Raw genomic sequence first — 21244 nt, forward strand, 5'->3', positions numbered from 1 at the left:
CCAATGAGCTTCCAGGCAATATTCTTTTGTTTGCCTCCCATTTTGTGTGTGTGAGTGTGTGTGTGTGTGTGTGTGTGTTAAAATGTTGAAATTACAGATGTACACAGCTGTAACCAGAATCTTATGTGGAAATGGGTATCCCACTCAATAATGTTTCTCTACCTACCACTTTCACCCTTTGAACCAGGTCCCTGTTAATACATTTATTCAAAAACCAGTTGTTAGTCTCAGGTTGCGTGTGTGCATGTGTATGTGCAAGGACATGTCTACATGGAGCACAGAAACAGACACCAGTCGTCTTCCTCAATCACTCTCCATTTTAGCGCTTGAGACAAGATCTCTGACTGGACCCGGGATTCATCAATTCAGCTAGACTGGCTAGCTAGTGAGCTCCAGGGAATCTGCTTGTCTCCACAAACTTACAGACACACTCCTCCATCCCTGACTTTTATGTTGGTGCAAGGGATCCAAAATCAGGTTCTTATTCTTGTGTTTGCAGTAGTTCTTCTAAAGGACCATCCCCCAAGAAAATCAAAGTAACTTTTCTCTCTAGCATCTGCACCTTTTCTTCTTCATTTCAATTTTAATTTTCTTCCCCATCAAGACATTGTTTCTTGCCTTTTACCTTCCTTCAGGAAGATGTGGATTACTTTAGAACTGGACATTTTGGTTTTCTGATTTTACTTTTCAAGTTGGAAGTATCAATAACCCTGGAGATTTAAGCTGGCTTTCCAACTTTTAATCTTCAGTATAAACAATTTAAGCTAAGTTTTCCAAAATTAATATTAATTTAAACCATCTGTCCACCATCTGCTAATGTGAGATGCAAAATCAGAGTTTCTTTGTGTTCCGTAATCAGACAGTTAGGGAAATACATATACATTTATAAAATGAATTTAAATTTTCTAACAAAGGAATTTTTCTGAAAAGTTATCTTGAAGGCTATGAACGCTCGGGGAGAAATTAGCGTTGGTTCAGCGTGATTTTCTGTAAATGAATGCCAGTGTCACCAGGCATGCAGCCTAGTTCACAGGGACCCGAGTGTAGAAACAATACCCTTTGCCATGTTTTCAAAAGAGAGGAGAACGCTGTCAGAAGTAGATGTAAAATATTGATTTTTAAGAATTTCAGCGCTTGCATTTGTCTACAACGTAAATGTCAAAATGAGGCCTATGCCTGAAAAGATACAGTATAAAATAATTTTTTTCTGCCCATTAAGTTTGAAATTAGGCCAACAATTTTAATATCTTCCTTGCCAATTATTTCATTTTTCTTCCCTTTTATGTAACAGACTGCGACTATTGGTCCCAGAATTCTTAGATAACCCATCAGTGCTTTGCCAGCCCAGTACTCTTATTTGCTTTATTTATATTATTTCCTTGGGAAGTTAATGCTACATAATTCAAAATAGTTTGATTAATGTATTTTTGAACATATACCTAATCACCTTGAAGTCTTACACACAATAAGTCTGGCTTTTAGATAATAAATGAGTTTTGCTGTTTATACGTCAAATTTGATACCACATCGACATAGGCCTGGAAATTCAAGTCAGTTGCTCAGACTGTGGAATATGAAAAACAAAAGCTGATTTCAAATTAATTTTCTAAAATTATAAGGTTTCAATCTCCTCGTGCAGGCAATTCTCCATCAGATTTTGGGCTGAATGCCACTATGTAAGCATCAGTTGGGAGCTGAATGGGTAGTCAGTGTTTTATCTGCTGAGAGAGACCACCGTGTGTACTCGGTCCCCTTTATTAGGGAGATTTCTCTAGCAGTTGACACTGATGTACAGAAGAGCTTCTCTGGGGTGACATTTAAGGAAAATGATTCCATTTCACTAACACACAAAATCAAGTAGAAAACTATTTTCTGGTGCAGGTTTTTGAATTTATGAGGTTTCTCATAGTAAGTTGTACCTTTCAATTTCTTTATTAAGGTGACAATTGTGTCCCATGAGACTTTTGGGGACGACAATCATTTGCGTGCCCTGCAAGAAGCACACACGTCAGGGACAAGGGTGGATGACTTTGTCCTTCATTTTTTAAATGAGCTCTATCACAAACTGATCATCAAAACTGTGTATTCACAGGCCTTTTCAATAAGTATATATTCAAACTGATGGGGGTTGGGGACAGGCAGCTAAGCTTATTCCATGGTGGGTGTTTATTACCAAGTTCAAAAGCATAATGATGGCTAAATTATTTAGGCAGGCAATATTTAAGTCAGTGTTAGACTTCTTAGAATTTACGGTTAAGATATCATAAGTGAGCATGGATTGATTGCTTTTGTTTGTTAGGTTTATGTGTATGTATGTGTTTGTGTGTGCCTATGTATTCATGTATGCTTGTAAACAACAGAGGTTAATCACAGTTGTTCCTCAAGTGCTACCCATGTTTTTTTGAAGAGAGGGTCTCTCACCAGAATCTATGGCTGGCTTCCTGGTGTCTGCTAACTGGACAGGGAATCCATTAATCCCTTTGTCTCTTCCTCCCAGTATTGGGATTTTAAGTACATAGCACTACGCAGCAAGCACTTTACCAACTGACCTATTTTCTCAGGCTTCCGCCTTTATAAAATAAAGGGTTTCTTTTTCTTTTTCTTTTCTTTTCTTTTTTTTTTTACAGGATGTTGTTGGCTGACCTCTAACTCAAGACTCTCTTGCCTAAATTTCCCAGTTGCTGAATAAAACTATCCAGTCTACAAGTTTTTGTTGAATCATTTTAGGCAACCTTCTCGTAAGTTCTTAAAAAGAAAAATCTAGAAGTTATAATAATTTTTGTACTGCTCATTGGAAATTTGAGGTTCCATGTTAGAAGTTATTTAAAAAGAAGACTTTGTTTGCAGCTTTAGTTTAGCTCCAAGTGCAACTAGAAAGGAAGCACCGGCTGCATCCTCTTTGTCTATCTAATAAAATTTCATCATTTTTAAGACGTTAGGAATTTCCCCCATCAAACATTTATTGTGACTAAATCAGCACTGAACTCTGGGCTAAGCTGGAAGAAAGTCTGAATTACACCGAGCAGAGGCACTGTAGATACCTGGGCCCTAGTGATGGGGTTCCTAATGTTGGATGATATGGACAGGAAAGGATCTGAAGAGAAAGTGATGTGCAATGGGGATCAAAGGTCAGGTGAGAGAAGAGCTCTAGCAGAAAGAGGTGCAAAAGGAAGGACAGAGGCACAAAGGTATGGATGTGTGCAGGAATGTTCCAGAAAGGAGGCATATTAATGGGACTGTAAGCACAAGGCAGTTAACAAGAAGGGATGGGAGTGGACTGGATAGGGATCTCGGGAAAATCATATGAAATGCTAAAAGTCTCTCTAAGATGCATGGCTGCTTTCATTTCCATTTTTTTTTTGAAATTGCAGTTTGTGCAATTGTCATTGGAAGAGATCTGTCAGCTGTCAGGGGAAAGAGTAAATTATAACAAAAAGTAATGTTGCCTGTTCATGGGTGAATTAAAACTAACCTCCTGGATGGTTAATCAAGTTGAATCTCCATCCTTTTATTACTCAAATGTTTATGGAAGGTTGTGTCTGATATTCAGTGAAGTCATTACAAGCAGAAGGTAGCACTAGTCCTTTAGGAGTAGAATAAAACCTCAACAGATACAAAAAATGGAGTAACCCCATGTAGCTTATCACCATGGCTTAAAACTAGATTCAACAGCAACACTAATTCCAGAAAGCCAACAAACACATGGAAATTAAACAATGCTCACCTGAATCATCAATGGGTCAAGAAAGAAATAAAGGGAGAAATTAAACACTTACTAAAATTCAATGAAAATGACCACACAACATACCCAAATTTATGGGACACAATGAAAGCAGTGGTAAGAGAAAAGTTCATAACGCTAAATGCCTACATAAAGAAGCTGAAAAAAAATCCCACATTAGTGAATTAACAAAACATTTCAAAACTTTAGAACAGAAAGAAGCAAACTCACCCAAGAGAACTAGATGGCAGGAAATAATCAAATTGAGAGCTGAAATCAACAAAATAGAAACAAAGAAAACAATACATAGAATCAATGAGACAAGGAGTTGGTTTGTCGAGAAAAAAAATCAACAAAATGGACAAACCTTTATCCAAACTTAATCAAAAGGCAGTGAGAGAATATCCAAATTAACAAAATTAGAAATGAAAGGAAAAATAACAACAGACGCGGAGGAAATCCAGAGAATCATCAGGTCATATTTAGAAAACCTGTACTTCACAATATTGGAAAACTTAAAAGAGATGTACTGATATAGAAAGACATTCATACATATGGTACAATAAGGACACTCAAAGTCAATAGAGGAAGCTGAAGGGTCAGTTTCAAGACAGATGGAAGCAACTGGATACTTCAAGGAGAAACCAGAGATCAATAAGACACCAAGACAGAATATTTAGGATAAACTTGACCAGGAATAAGAGTAGATAACTGGGTATCATTAGGGGAACTCTAGAAGATAAGTTGCTAGAGACAGCAAATGCAGGTAGCTTTCTAAAAATATCTAGGAGATAGAGTTGGATACAGAAGGATGGAAGGATGGAGACAAGGAGGGAGGGGAGAGGACCAAGGAAAGAAAGGGTGGGAGAGAAGTAGGAAATAACAGAAGGAAGGGAAGGAAGAAAAAAAGGGAAGGAAAGAAAGAAGAGGGAGGGAGGACGGGAGGGAGAGAGAATATTGAAACTAAAATGCAAGCAGGAGATATATAATATGGCTTCAAGTTAAGGACAAAGATTCCAAGTGAAGAAATAATAGGAATGAGAAGGACTTGTGATGTAACAAGGAGAGTCACGGGAACAGGTATGTGTTTTGTATTTAAAGCATTTTGAAAGTTTTAACTGTAATGAACAGTTTAAATGCAGAAAAATTACTCCAGACTAGTGCTTGCAAGGCCAGAGAAGAGAAATGATTATGTGGAGAATTCAGGTGTTTAGAGTTGTGAATTAGTGTACCACATCAGCCCATCCATTGGAATGAAGTGCCATATGAAATGTAGCTGGGAGTCTGAGACCAAGGGAGAGTAGGTATGCCTACTCTGAACTGTCTGCCGAACTTCCTTACACTACTAACGCCGCTCTGTGAAGAAATCCTTCTTTCAAAACACATCCTAGCTCTTTTCTTCAAACTCTTGCCAAATAACCCAAGCTGACCCAAAACAAATTGACAAGTCGGACCAGGAGAAAGGAATCTTTCTTTAGGAAGTAGTGGAGGAGCCTGTAACCCGGTTGTATACATGACGATCACTGCACTCCCGCGAGCCATTCTTTTGTTTTTGCTCGACAAGGCTAGATGAATGTTGCTCATGTTGCCCGTGAGGAAATGTGAGGCACTAAAGAGCCAGCAAGAGTGGAAGCCACACGCAAAGTGTCCCACCTGAAATCAGAACAGTGAAAGTGTCGCCGTATTTCCTTTGCAGAGTCTTCATGAAAGCTAACGGGTCCTTTTGGAGCTTCAGAGTAATGCCGAGATAAGGAAGCCAGCCTTTTATCAGGGGAGGTTCACCAGGTCGCCTATGAAAAGAAAAGAAATCAAAGAAAAAATGAAATCATCCACGTTTTAATACATGCAGGTTATGTATCCAGTCTAAATAAAAACACATGAACTGCACAGGCTCTCTCAGTTTAGAACTTCATTGGTTCATGAGTTGTCATAGACATGGGCTTATAGGGCTTTCAGTTTCTGTGGATATTGGGTAGGTACTGCAGTTCCTTGCTTTTGTTGATCAACTTTTGATACCATTTTTTCTTAGAAGGATTCCATGGCTGCTTGACAGCTAAGTCACAGTCTGATGGATTTATCATATGTCCAGTTTTCTATCACTGTACACCTGAAGGGTCTGTGGCTAAAAGGATCAGTAGGTAACCAAATCGATTTGTAGAATGTATTTTGCAAAAGTGTCAGTTTGGTACAACGCTGATAAAAAAAAAAACGTTAATTTTCTGATTTTCCTTTTGTCTTTTGCAATTCATGCTATAAACGTTACCTACTAAATCTAGTAAGAACTAAACTTGGTTATTTTATTTTTACAATTTTATTGTATGTATATGGGAGTTCTGCCCACATGTATGTTTGTGTACCAAGTGACCAAGGAGGACAAAAGATAGCATTGGATGCCCTGGAAGTAGAATTAAAGACAGTTGTGAGTCACGATGTAGGTCCTGGAATTTGAATTGGGGTCTTCTGAGAGAGCTCAAGTGTCTTTAATCTTTGATCTTTCTCTTTAGCAACCACCCAACTTAGTGTTAACTAACATTTGTGGTTGTGGGCTATGTACTTGCCAAGTGTGATGGCTGATCTTGGTTGTCAACTTGACACACTTGGGAAGAGGAAACATCAACTGAGAAGTTTCCTCCAGATTAGCCTGTGAGCATGTCTGTGGGATATTTTCATGTTTGCTAAGTAATGGGAGATAGCCTAGCCCACTGCGGGCTGTTTCCCATAGGTAGGTGATCTTGGAACTTATAAGACAATTGGTCCTAGCCAGAAAGAGGGAAGAGGAGAAAGACTGATAGATGAAAGAGAGACAGAGACAGAGAGAAAGCTATGGTGTTGACGAATTAGGTCGGTACGGTAAATAACCAGACCAGCTCAAGAATAACAGTTATTTTTTTAATAGTTGAAAAGGGGAAACTCACACTACAAGAGTGGGAGGTCAGAAATCCAATCGGTCCGGCAGGCACTGCGCAGAGAGACAGCGCACCTGTGTCCTACCAGTTTTGTTACCTAGGCTACAGGTAGCCACACCCTAACTAGTGTGATTGGTTGATAGTTTCCCCATCACTATGGTCTCTGCTTCATTTCCAGGCTGAATTCCTGCCCCAATACCTTTGAATGCTGGACTGTTGCATGGGATTTTAAGCCAAATAAATAAGCCCTTCTCACCCAAGCTGCTTTTAGGTTAGCGTGCTATCACAGCAACAGAAAACAAACTAATATACCAAACTGCTATGTAATAAGCCTAATCTAAGATAGAATTAAACTGCTTATAAACCATGCAATTTCAATTGCTGATTATTTAATTTCATAGACATCCATATTTCATTTCATAGTAGCATGGGGTGTTCAGTTACGTGGACTAGGTCATTTACCTTCCAACTGTATGCAGAAGCACTTAAATCTACAAATTTAGGGTAGGAGTTCATTAAATCTTAATAAGACTTCATTGTATTTATGTATGTTAAAGCTTTAGGGTAATGGTGCACATGGAACTTGAAGGTTTTCAAAAAACACTTTAGTGAATTTTGCGCATTGAAAGGAGGTGTGCTCTTTAGAATGAACAAGCCACATTATCCACTGTGTTTGTTTACCATTCATCTGGTTGATCAAAGAGTTTAGAACCAGATGTCCCCTTGAAGGCTTTAGTGTGTTCGCTTGTTTTCGTGGCCAAAGAATCTCAGGTCTCAGATGTGAAGACATTTGCCTAAAGGTTAAGAACATTCTGTAAACTCTGCAGCCCCACAAATGTATTTTCAACCACCCAGGAAAATCAGTCAATCCATGAACCCAATTAAAATATATATATATATATATATATATCAGCAATGAAGAGCTCTGGCTGCACTGACAGACACATGCAGTGAACAGTCACTGCAAATCCGAGAGCTCTTGCTGTGCTCCGGGTGTCAAATGTCACAGAATTTAGCTGCCAACATGAAGCTCTTTGTTATCAGCTGTCAATCGGGCTGGAATTACATAATCAGAAGAACGACAATGAATTAGCTTGAAAAATCTGTTATGCTATTGAGAACAATAAAAATGCTGGTGCAGAGCACGTGGGAGATCTTGGAGGTGAAGTGCTTGCTTACTTTGTTCGAATGAGACTCTCAGTTTGATTCCTGGCACTACACAAAGAAAAAGAAACCCTCAAAACCTCAGTATAATTTTCTTGAGTTTTGTATTTTGTTACCATTTTATGAAGAATTTTTTTAAAATAATGACTAGAGTTAAGATTGTTTGTTAAATATTACTAATTAAGTAATTTTAAGCATGTGAAACATTCCTTAAAATACTATGAATTAAAAGTTTCTTGTTTTTTGATCTCTGACATTAGCAAACTTGTATTGCAAAATTTCTTCCAGTCATTTATTTATCTAGTAAATACAATCTGATTTAAGATAAAAATAAGACAAACTGAATAATCCTTTTTTTTTATCCTTGAAGGGATCAAAACAAATATTCAGAAGGACTTCAATTCTCTGATCCATCTGTGATACTACGTGCTTCATGCTTGTGATCAGTCATAAATATTACTAGCTCAGATTTAATCAAAGGTCAAGATTATCATCATCTCATCAAGGGCTTTAATGCAGCTGTATTAACCCTATCAGATGTCTTCACTTCCCACATACCAACACAGTAGACTTAAACAAAATATAAGCAGCAGATCTTGCCACCGTGTATGTGTGTGGGGGGGTTCAAAATAAAAACTCAGTTGCAAAAGAAATCAAAAGAAGATTTTGCATTCTTTATTTGAAAGACAGTTTATTTTATTACTAATATAGCAGACGTGACAGTATTTAAGAATATCTGCACAGATATGTGGAAACAAGCCATGTTGTAGAAAAAAAACTTGGATCTTATTCTTCATACCTTTTTCCTATTCTCTTTCTTTTAATTTTTTTTAAAAAATTATGTTTGATTTTTACATAATTGTTTTAGTTATCCTGGGGTTTTTTTTTTTGTTTTTTAATATGAAGTTGAGTATTATTCTTTCAAGGTCCGTAAAGAATTATGTTAGAATTTTGGTGGGGATTACATAGAAGATTGCTTTTGTTAAGATATCCATTTTTACCATGCTAATCCTACCGATCCATGAGCACAGGAGATCTTCTGATATCTTCTCCAATTTCTTTCATCAAAGACTTGAAGTTCTGGTCATAAAGCTCTTTCATTTGCTTAGTTAGACTTACCCCAAAGAGAGTTTATATTATTTTTGGCTATTATGAAGAGTGCTGACACTCTTATTTTTTTTCCTAAGTTAATTTAACATTTATATGTAAGAGGGTTACTGATTTTTTTTTAAGTTAATCTTCAGCTATGTCACTGAAGGTGTTTATCAGCTGTCGGAGTTCCCTGGTAGAATTTTTGGGGTTGCTTATGTATAGTATCATATCTGTCTCCATCTCAATTTGATATGCCATGCTTTGTTGATATTAATGAGAAATCTGCCTCTTTCTGAACAGAAAAGGCAAAGGAATGGATTAGGGGGAGGGCAGTGAGGAGGCAGGGGAAGGAAATGGGAAGAGAGGAGAGAGGTGAATTGTGATCAGAATACAAATAAATGAATAAATTTAATTAATAAGAAAATTGAAACAAAAATACATGTTTTGAGACATGGCATTACCCAGGCTGGCCTTGAACTCTAGTATGCTTTTACCTCTACTTCCGAATCCCTGTATTGGGATCACGGGACTGAAGAACCAACTCATGGTTAACTCATTATTGTCTTGAATCCAGCTTTTCACTCTGTTCTGGGGTTACAGACACAAGTCACCACACCCAGCTTTTTGCATGGGTGCTGGGGTTCCAAACTCAGGGCTCATATTGATTGGACAGACACTTCACCCACTGAAGCATCTCCCCAGCCAGGTCTACCCAAAGTATTGGAGAAGAGAGCTCTCATATGAATAGAATTTGTTACACAACTGGACCAGGATCCTTTGAAGGTTTTAAGCATTCTACTTCACAGCATCCTGTTTCAAAATACTAGCTCAACTCATTCCCTTGATCTCCTTTTACTGTGTCTGGTTTAATGTTGCATTGTGAATACGATTTAGTAAGGCCTTTTGTCATATTCTAATTTAAAACAACTAATGTCATCTTCTATGTTGTCATTCAACCAAAAGTTGTATTCTTCATGGCGCTTAAACAGGGGAGAGGATGGGATGCAGAAATCCAAGGGAATATTAGTTGTGTTCCGTATTACAAAGCCACATTAGAACACCATTTTATTGTTGCAGACATGGGAGGGCCATTATTTCTTACAGCTGTATTTATTTTGGCAGGAGTAAATTTAAGAATATTAAGCATTATGTCACAACTGCACACAGTTACGGGCAGAAAATAGGGCTTGTTCAGCTTACAACCCATCCAAAACAAATAGCAATCTATCTTTATTGTGATAATTGTAAAAACTATGTAAGGAGGAGAGCCATCACTATATTGGTACAGAAAGGCCTGTTGACACATGGCACAGGGCAACTACTGCTGTTTGTCCTACTCACGCTCCATAATTTTGAACATGAACTATTCGGTGCTCTCTACTGAGTGAGGATACAGGATGCTCAGTACCACTTGTGGCCAATACAGTCTTAAGGCTGGCCTAAACCTGGGCCTGATGTGTTGTATGAAGTTTAGAAGCCTATAGTATCTACTCTTTCTTTATCTCATTTTAATATTGCATACACTCTCAAATTAGTATTTAAGGTAATAAAATGATATGACAATCATATTCACTTGGGATTTTTAGGGGTCCTCAAAGATCCAATCCAAATTCTTTGCACGCACAATTTCATCAGCACCTGAGATTTCTTCCATAGGTGCTTGGGTACATCTTAAGATCTATGTAAAACCTCAAGTCCAAGTTCTCTAAAAGTAAATACTGGAGAAAATTCCAAATACAGCATACAAAATGTTTAAGAGAGTAGTCCAACACGGAAAAATTGATTACACATAATATTTGAAGGTTATCTTTATGTTAGATAAAGATAGAGTTAAATGCAGAGACTCAAATATGTGGCTACTACTATCGGGGCTAGAGAGAGAGAGCTCAGTAGTTAAAAGCACCTGTTCCTTTGCTGGGGACTCAGGCTCTGCTCCCAACATTCATATGGTGGCCCATGCAGAGTTATAGGTCCAGGGGATTCAATCACTCTTTCTGGCTTCCACATGTGTTTGGTGTCAATATACAAACACTTACCCACATAAAATAAAAATAATTATTTTAAATTTTTGGCTACTGAGTGTATATTGTTTTTTGAAAATCTAAGAATACCATATATTTTGTACATCTGACTTAATACAATGCAGATTCTCGGTCTTTTTACCAATCAATGAGAATAACAGTTTTCATGTTCTACCAGCATACAGAGACAGAGAGAGTGTGTAACCAAGCAGGTCTGGCTCCATCACTGTTCCCCTGCATGCAGTTGCTTATGCATGTGTTTACTCACTCACTGTCTGAGTAAGCTGTTCAGCTGGCAACCCTCCCTCCGTGCCTTCAGGCTTCCTGGGCATTTTCAGATTTGAAGAACCTCTCTATCCTTCAAGCCACTGGCCTAATGAAGCGGGTGAGTGTTCAGTTATAAATGGACTTGCTAGGTTAAGATGAGTAGGCAAAGAGGACACTACGCAGAAAGCTGACCTCAGAAAAGGGCTATGATTCTTTAGTAGTAGTTTTAAAAGTGGAACTAAGACAGTGTCTAGTGTTCAGTGATATTTGGAAGAGGGTGAGCTTATACGTACGAGGTATAGAACATAGGTGGTAGACTGAGAAGTCAACAGACGGCAGAGAACAACAACTTCTTATCACCTCATAAAGAATCTTGTGGCATGGGATACCCTATCAGGGGGTTCTTTTCTAAAGAGTATTGATCCCCCTACTCTCAGCAGTCATTAACCCTAGTAGCTCTTCACTTAGGAGTAAGGCCTTCTGATAGTTCACCCCATTTTCATTAGACATTTCAACTGGCGTTATCTTTATGCAGGTCTTGTTTAGGCACCTAATGATACTGTTGAGACTTAATGAGAGCAGGTTCACAAACATACATGCATAAAAGACAAACAACACTAAATGAACTCATTATATATATGCATGTATACATATATACACATATATTATGTGCCCATATATATTATATGTACATTTTATAAATATACATATATACACATAATGTATGTGTTTATGTATGTCTGTGAGTATATATATACATATTATATTAAGAATAATAAAAAGACACGATTATGAATATATAAAGTAGTTGGAGGACACAGGAGGAGCTGAAGGGAAAAGATACAGGAGTAAATGACATAAATATAGTACTACAATGAAATCTGGAGAAATAATAAAAATTCTAAGTTAAAAAAAAGAATCTTGCTGATAAGAGAGCAACATTGGTCTTCACAGTCAATGTATATTGGAATTTTAGATACATTTATTTAAAGCACTTTTGTAAATAATAGTATTGAGACATCAAAGCCTATACCAACACCAACACTTGGAACAAGTGCACCAACTTTAATGCTCCTGTTTGGGAGCAAGGAGAGGGGACTCCAGTTAGGATCTATCTTATTCTAATTCTCTAAATTTATGACCCTACTTCAGCACTTTGCAAATCACAGATTTTCAAACAAGAGCTGTTGATGGGAAAAGAACATGCAAACTCTGGTGTATTTACAAGCTGTCTTACAAGCACTGTTCTAATGAGTCATTAGCTGATTATTAACCAATTGGCAACCAGTTTGGGGAAGCTATGAAAACGATTACCATCAAATCTGATTTTGGGACTTCCAGTTCCTGGGTTGGGTGAGGTACGAAAGGAGGTGGGAAAACAATATCACTTCCATATTCACAAGAAGAACACAGAACATTCTTACAGTCAAGAAATTTCAGTCCACAAGACAACTGATGGCATAAGGTGAGCCATCAGTCTTAAAGCAGAGGGAGGCAACTGTGAGAGTCATAGCTGATAATAAGAACAGAAAGTTGCTGCTGAAGCCAGGAGCTAGCAGGAGCATTTAAGAGAAACTGTCTGATAAAGACCAAGCACAAATTAACTTGAATGAGGAGAAGAAAAGTAGAGCTCCTAGGGGCACAACCCAAAAGAGGTTTTCAGAGTTCTACCCAAAGGAAAAAATATCTAAGAGTGGAAACATATCTACTAATGTTGCGGGAGGTCCTCCCGCTCCTCCAACCTATAGCTGCTGAGATACCAGCCCATTGGGGCATGGTCTCTCTCCCTTTAAAAAAGCGGCCACTTCCCTCTTCTCGCTCTCTTCACTTCCTGCTCTGCCGGCGACTAGACTCCTTTCCTGATTGCGTAGAGGGCTGTTGCCTGGGACAGTGATCTGTAAGTTTTTTCCCCTTTAAATAAATACCACCCTATTAATCATAATCCCAAATTGGTGTGGCATTGTTTGTGACTTACGCCTTCATTTTGGCACCCAAGGTGGAGCTCGAACCCATGACCCTGAGATTAAGAGTCTCATGCTCTACCGACTGAGCTAGCCGGGCAGGTGGCTGGGGTGTTGGGGACGCAGCCCCGCCGCCGCTTCCTATTACTACATACTAAAATATGGGATTTATCATTTATAGCCTTCCAATGCAGAAAGCATCAGTTCTAGGGAATATTACTGGTGAGTCTGAAATATCTGAGAAATTTCTCTACAGTTGATATCAGATAAAAGACGAAATACCATAACAAGAAAAAGAAATTGCAAACATCACAAGGAAGGATAATTAGTAATCAATAGCTTATAAATGTGGATGCAAACATTCATCAACCAAATTCAACAAATATTTGAGTAAGTGGAATTTATTCCAAGTATTCAAGTTTGACTCAACATTAAAGTCCTCTATGTAACCTATTACATTAACAGACTAAAACAAACAATCACCTGGTCATATCAATAAGCAGAGGGGAAAAACTGTTAGACAATATCTAATGCCCATGTATGTTCTACCACATGTAAAAGTCAACTGAAAAATGGATAAAATACCTAAATGTAAGATCTCTAAAATCTTAAAGGAAATAGAAAATACTATCCTGAGTGAGGTAAGCCAGACCCAAAAAGAGGAACATGGGATGTACTCACTCATATTTGGTTTCTAGCCATAAATAAAGGACATTGAGCCTATAATTCGTGATCCTAGAGAAGCTAAATAAGAAGGAGAACCCAAAGAAAAACATATAGGCATCCTCCTGAATATTAACCTTCATCAGGCAATGAAAGGAGACAGAGACAAAGACCCACATTGGAGCACCAGACAGAAATCTCAAGTTCCAAATCAGGAGCAGAAGGAGAGAGAGCACGAGCAAGGAACTCAGGACCGCGAGCAGTGCGGTCATAAAGGAACAGTTCCTTGAGATTTGTCTTGGCATTTGTCCAGAGATTTGATACCAAAGTGCAAGTTAAAGAACAAAACATAAACAGAACACAGAAACACTAAAAGCTTACATACAGTAAAGGAAAATAATGGAATGGAAGACAATATTTACAAATCATGCACCTGACACAGAACTTATCTTCAAAAATGAAAAGGAATTCTTAAAAACTCGAAGTGAAGGCTAGTCACAAGAGCCAAAAGATGGAAATAAGTTAAATGTAACCACAGGTGAATAAAGACAATGAAGAATGTTCATGTGAATCTGGTGCAAGATTGTTTAACCTACAGAAAGAAGAAATTGTGGTATGGGACAACAGCGATAAACCCTAGAACCTTATGTTAAATGAAAGAAGACAGTTTCTGAATGAGAAGCATTACATACTACCACATAGGTGAGCTATGTAAAATAGACAAATTTACATAGGCAAAACAAATAATGATGACTGTTTTGACGGGGAGGAGGGAAAACTAGGCACTTTCTAATGAACAGAAATAAAATTTGAGTCAAGCAAAACAGTCACAATCATCTGTAATCCTAGGTGAAGGACATCTGTTGACTTCTTATGGTTTCCACAAGCACCAGTTATGCATGTGATGCATGCACATACATGCAGGAAAAACATTCATACACATAAAACAAAAATAAATAAAATATGAAAAGCAAAATTAAGAAACCCAATTGATTTTCTTTAAACATGCAACAAAAACTGATACTTGAAATAAAAAATGTAATACCATTTATATTGGCATAAATTAAATATTATGCTGTAATTCACTATAAAACTTCATACTTAGGTATAAACCAAAAAATACATACACAGTCTCTATGAGGAAAACAAATGGGGATTGGGAAAGAAGAATAGTCAAAAATGTTTAAATCCCCATAAATTATCCTGTGAATATAAAAAAATGGACTTTTGATTTTCCTTTTTCTGGGGAAACAAAACACTCCAGATAGTCAACTCACTATTGAAAGAGAATTGGATGACCTATATCACCTGACTTAAGGACAATAAGAAGCTGCAGTAACCAAGACTGTGTGATGTCAATGAAAGAAATAGTGACATAGATGAAATGGGAGAGTAAGAAACCCAGAAGCTGATCACATAAATACAGTCAACTAGCCTTATACAGCAGCAAAGGAAGTTCAACAGAGAGAAGGTTGTGTTGGGAGGCTTTTTGGGCCAGATGCTGAAGTCTGCCATAGCCTGCCAGCTTTCTCTAACCTTGAAAACATGGAGGGACCCGCCCCCCTCCACACCACCCTGCCACACTGCCCTGTCAGCAAAGCCTTCCTGTTCTCTACCTAGCCTTACCTGGCAGATGTCATTAGGCCCAGACTGCTGAGTTATCTCAAGGATGACCCTGACACAGTTCCCTGCAAATGTTCTTCCCTTGCTGCCCACATGATAATTAGGCAAATGTTCTAGACATTTTGATAGGGCTATGTTTCCACTAAGCCAGAGACATGATAGGACCGTGCCACTTCAAGCAAATTAGGCTTTGTCCCCAGGCTTCCTAATCCTATATATTTCCTATACTCTGGAATAAAACTGGGCTAATTCACTCAAGTCATCTTCTGGAGGACTACCTCCATCGTTTTCAGGGTCATTCAAGGATCTCTGTCTTTGAATTTGTCCCTTCATCTTTATGGATTGATAGTAAGCAGACCGTAAAAATAAAGGGAAATCCGCAGGGTAGTTTTTCAATAAGGGCTGTAACAACTATGATTACATGCAAAAATATGAGTGACATTTTTATACCTTCACAGCAAAAAACCCAAAACAAATGAGAGACACATTTCTAAACTGCAAATTCATCTTTGGAAAATAATATTGAAGAAAATCTACATGATGCTGGGTTTGTTGATAGGTTTTTAGATATAACACTAAGAGTTAAGAAGTTGAAAATATTTTGAGAGTAGTTACTTATAATTTAAAAGGAATTGGCTATTCATCCATAAACATTACGAATTCTTTAAAAGCCAATTATTACCGCTTCCCTAACTCAAAATGATAAGGTCAATGAACCATTCTGTAGGGTTTAGTATCAAATAACATCAACATTAATATCCGTAGCTTACATATTATTGCTTAAATAGGGGTTAGAGAAACTAAACAGAGCGAGGCACTGTTCAGCATCCCTGTTCTTGGCAGGACGATTCTGCTTTCTTCTCCTAAGGAGCTTCAACAGGGACATAAGACCATAGCTGGGCTGAGGTTTCTGTCCCTTTTAATTCTGTATGCTGGATTCATACACCTGAGAGACTTTAACCAAAGTTACTTTGCATCCTTGAGTTACAATTTTATTTTTCATATGTCTTAATTCACACGCACACACATCTCTGTGTGTATTCTCATCGGTAAAGATGTACATGTGAATGTATACAACGAGGTCAAAGGTCAATATCATGTGTTTTCCTCAGTCACTGTCCCTCACAGTTTGAATTTGGGTCATTAATGTGCCTGGGATGGCTCAGTCAATGAGCTCCAGGGGTCCCCTGACACCTTCGACTGCTCACCTTCAGTGCTGGAGGTAGACGGGCACTGCTGTAATAGCTTTGTAAGCTGCTGAGGATCTGCATGTAGGCCCGCATGCCTGTGCACCAGGCGCTTTGTTGATGCAGTCATTCTTTTCTTTCACTCTTCCTTTCACCGGTGCTAGGGTGGTGAGCATATACCCCAAACTTCAGACATATTCGTAAAAATGACGGTTCTGGGGTATGAACTCAGGTATTTTACCAACTAAGCAATGTATTTTATATATATTTCACAGAATCTATTATATGTAACATATAATAACCAAGAAAATATATTTCAGCATTTTCTCATTTTCTTCTGTTTTCCCTTATTTTATATTACTGTTTCTTTTAATCTTTCCATTTTCTCATTTAGTTTTTGTTCCCTTTCCTACATTTGAAGTGTAGTTCATTAGAATTTGTTGTCATTCATAATTGTACGGTATTTTGCCTTGATTCTATTATTCAGAGCTTTTATAGGTGGCATTTGGAAGTGAGTTTAATTTTAGACTGATTTGGATCAATCTTACCCCTAGACTTTTGCCTGATTTTCATACAACAAGACAGTTTTTCCTCTGTGAGAAAGGGCACCATACTATTGGACTTGCCATAGTTATTGAAGAGATTTACTTTGTCTCTAACTGGCTCCTCTAGGCCACTAGCAATAATACCTTTGCCAAGGTGAAGTCAGCTCAGGATATCCTGACTGGAAAAGAGCTAGCTATAAAGACCATTAACAAGCGTTATCAGGATTTTGCATCTTCTAAACACTACCATGAAGACTGGGAAATCATTTCATATTGTGGCTGAAGAGACACTTTTCTGTTTCACAGAAGATGCTAGAACATAGGCGTTAGATGTGAAAACATAGCATCACAAAGGAAGAAAAGATCCAAGGCAATGTCTACCGGGTGATGTTTGCTAGGCAGGATAACCACTATAAGGAAAGGGTATTGAACGTAGGGACCTTGCTTCTTGGATTCTCTCATAAGTACAAACTTTGCAGATGTTAGCTATTGTAATGAAAGTAGCTTTGAGCAGAAGTTTCATACTTTTGTGACATGCCTTTCTTGTGCTGGACCAGAACTCTTTCAGGCAGGTAAGTTGGTCTACGGAGGCTGTGCAGAACCTGGAGCTATTATTAGGCCATGAGATCCCTGCCTTTTGATGGGCAGAACTTTCACGAGCAGAGGCAGGAACACTGGGTGGAATATGTCATCTTCCCTTGTACTTGTGCATGGAGATTGAAAACCTATTCTAGAAATCACTCATACTCAACCCCAGCAAGAACGGTATTTGAAAAACAAGTCACAGAGATTATATGCTCACACAATGAGTCTAGAATGCCTTATTGGAGCCATTAGCTGACTGCACAACCACGATAATAAAAGGTGTCCGGGGATGGTGATGTGATGGTGAGTCAGGAGAAGAGATGTACACATGGAGATGATAACATGCAGAGTCTCTGGCGGCTGTCCACACTGAATCCATATCCAGACATGGGGCACTAGAACCCTCAAGCACTCAGAGTCTGTCTATTCTTTCCAGAGATAATTGTTTACAACCTTTACCAGTGAATGAGGCTGATTCTGAAGATCTGTCCAGCATTTTTAAGGTGGATGAGCCAAGAATCAGCCCAAGACTTGTAGTAAGGACCATCAAAACCCAAGTGACCTGCACTCTGAGGATAGATAGATGAGGCCAGAGGCTATAATTAGAGGATCCAGGGGATATGATAATGAGTCAGGAAATGTCATTTTGTAGTTGGACCCCAGTATTGACGTGGATACTTATTATTAATAAAATTATAATAATTATTTATAGCAAAATAATTATTATAAAAGCTCTTCTGGTAATTAGGCTTGTTACTAACTAGCTCTTACAACTTAAATTAACCCATTTTTTAAAACTCAAACTACTTATGGCTTTATTACTTTTACTCTGTATTGTCAATGCTGCTTCCTTCCAATCTGACTGGCAACTTCCCCATTCTTCTTCCCAGCATGCTTTGTACCTGAAAATCCTGCCTAACTATTGGTCATTTAACTTTTCATTAAACCAATCAGAATGACACATCTTCACAGTATACAAAAAAAATTATTCGATGACATCATATTTTTTCTTTAATGATTGTCACCAGAGGAAGGATTGCTCCAGCCTGACTATTTCATGCTTTACTTGAAGGAAAAACCCTCTGACACAGGACACCCAGTCTCCCCTCCTTTCTAAACCCTGTCATCTCACCTAGATATGTATGACATATCCTTTACAACTGTGACTCAAATAAACACAAGCAAACTGTTAAATATCTGCTTACTCCAGGCATACTGTCTATAATCTCTTTTTACAAAGAACGTTAATGCAACTCTGCCTAGAGAAATTATGCAATTCATTACCATAAGTAATCTCTATTGTGTCTGTTCTTAACCTTCATCTCCCCTGCCAGGTCCCATAATCTCACAAATCCACTGCTGTTATGTGATCAGCATCTGGTGTTCACAGAACCTCTGCTTCATAGCAAACACATAAAAAAAATTGTGGATAAAAATGTCACTCTCCAGGCTGTCTAAACGATCCCACTCTGTTCTTTGATGATGCTTTCATTCTCTTCTAAAAAGATCTGTAATGATGGAAAAGGCCTTCTCTACTGAAAGGTTTTGGTGCTATCTAGGTGACAACTGATTTGAAAGTAAATGTACTGTCCTGGCAATAAAGGTGGCTACATATGAAGTGCTTCTGATAAAATCATTCTGTGTGAGGGGAGTGTAAAATAAACAGCGCCATGTGGTCAGACACATCCCTTATTAGCATGCAGCCTGAGAAAGTCCAATAGAATGTAACTGACTCTATCTTCACACTCCAGAAAGCAGCTTTCAAGCCATGCCCCAGCTTGAACCCTCAGCCCTCAGTCCATCCATGCAACCCTATGATCCAAATAACACTCTACGTAGAATGTGCCTTGTAAAGTTGTCACCATTGGCAGCTTTATACTGATGCCTGGACAGACTGAGTATTTGCAAGGGGTTTCTGTGGATAAGAAGCCTGGCCTCATCAAGATATTTTTCACTGAGAATCTATTCAGTGCTCTATATATGATATCACTTAAAACTTGACTCTCAAGCCATGAAGCACCACTACTGTGTATCTTTTATTTATTTATTTATTTATTTATTTATTTATTTATTTATCTATTTATTTATTTTAACACAGAATCCTGTTACATAATCTTGGCTGGAATTGAACACAATATCCTCTTGCCTCTGTCTCCAAGTGCTAGGCTATCAGGAATGTACCATCATGCCTCGTTTGCAATGGATCTCTTTGTGAAGTTGGTTATGGGGGAATAGTTCATGTCTTCCAGCTTTTCCTTGTATATCATTACAAAAGTCCAATAGCCTGTAAATTATTTTCACCTCACTGCCTTTGGCCAATGTACGGCTTAGGTCTTCCTCAATGTTCAACAGGTTAACCTCTGCCTCTGTCTTCTAGCCTCTGAAACGGATGGACTGCAGTACTTTATGTAAGAATCGAATAAGCAGGTGGAAGTAAAGTAAAAGACAATGGCGTGAACACAATGCAAACTCAGAACGTTAGTTGCCACTGTCCTCATGTGGACATGTCATCTCACCTTTCTACTGACTTCTTCCTAAACGAAGATAGTACAGATCGTGTTTTCAAAATCTTTCCCCCTCATTTGCATGCACAAACCTCATTTTACCTAATTCGCATTTTGATTTATAGCCCACCCCACATATGATTGACTGGTCAGAGAATCAAACACATAATGACCTGCTTTTCCAAAGGGAGGTTTAATGTGTAATTTGTTTGTATTATTTCAATAAATTATACCCTGAGAGAAGTGGCTCAAGAAGACACTAGATCTCGGAAGCATGCTAGCCAAAAATATGTAGGCAGCCTCAGCCAATCTAAAAGGGGGACAAATTCATAATTGAAAGTTATTTCACCTCCTTAATAAAAATAGAAAACCATGCAATTGGCTTTGTGATTTCTGAGATGAGAGTTGCTAATTTATTTTGCAGATGGGATTTGATTGAACTCCATGGGAAAGATATCAATCCCATTAAATCATCATTTCTTACATTTGATTAAATCATTTGATTTAAAAATATTAATAGAAAACTAGAAACCATAATTTTGTAAAAACTAAATTATAACAAAACTGGTTGAGAGAACCTGAGCAATGACAACAAAGAGGGGAACACAAGTGCTGTATAAACGCAGGGTCAATTAATCCAATGACATGCCAATCTACTGACCTACGCCAATCAAGACATGAAGCTCCCATACTGCAAATCAGCACTCAGATCGTCAAATACAGAATCAGGGGTTTCCTGGTTTGCTACGGTGGACATAATGAAAAGCCTGAAGAGAAAATATTTTAGTTACCTTTTCTCATCATTCTTACCATGTCAGAAGCAACTTAAAGAAGAATGACTTTATTTTAGCTTTTAGTTGGATGGGGATATAGGTCAATGGAGCTGGGAAGGGATGATGGCAGGAATGTGAATGGGCTGGTGACATCATGCCCACAGCCAGAAAGCAGACAGTAATGAATATGGGCACTCAGCTTGTCCCCTCGTTTCTATTAAACATGGATGAT

At 38.1% G+C, this 21244-nt stretch overlaps 1 protein-coding gene across 1 annotated transcript in view; it reads right to left on the bottom strand.

The window, feature by feature from the left end:
* Nucleotides 1-21244, bottom strand: part of Cyp7b1 (cytochrome P450 family 7 subfamily B member 1) — a 173636-nt gene that overhangs the window by 34493 nt on the left and 117899 nt on the right. The window contains exon 2 of the mRNA XM_075971329.1: nt 5375-5511. Coding sequence (XP_075827444.1) covers nt 5375-5511 — 137 coding nt within the window. The remainder of the gene's footprint in view (nt 1-5374; nt 5512-21244) is intronic.

Source organism: Microtus pennsylvanicus, chromosome 5, assembly GCF_037038515.1.
Source record: "Microtus pennsylvanicus isolate mMicPen1 chromosome 5, mMicPen1.hap1, whole genome shotgun sequence".
Taxonomy (NCBI): domain Eukaryota; kingdom Metazoa; phylum Chordata; class Mammalia; order Rodentia; family Cricetidae; genus Microtus; species Microtus pennsylvanicus.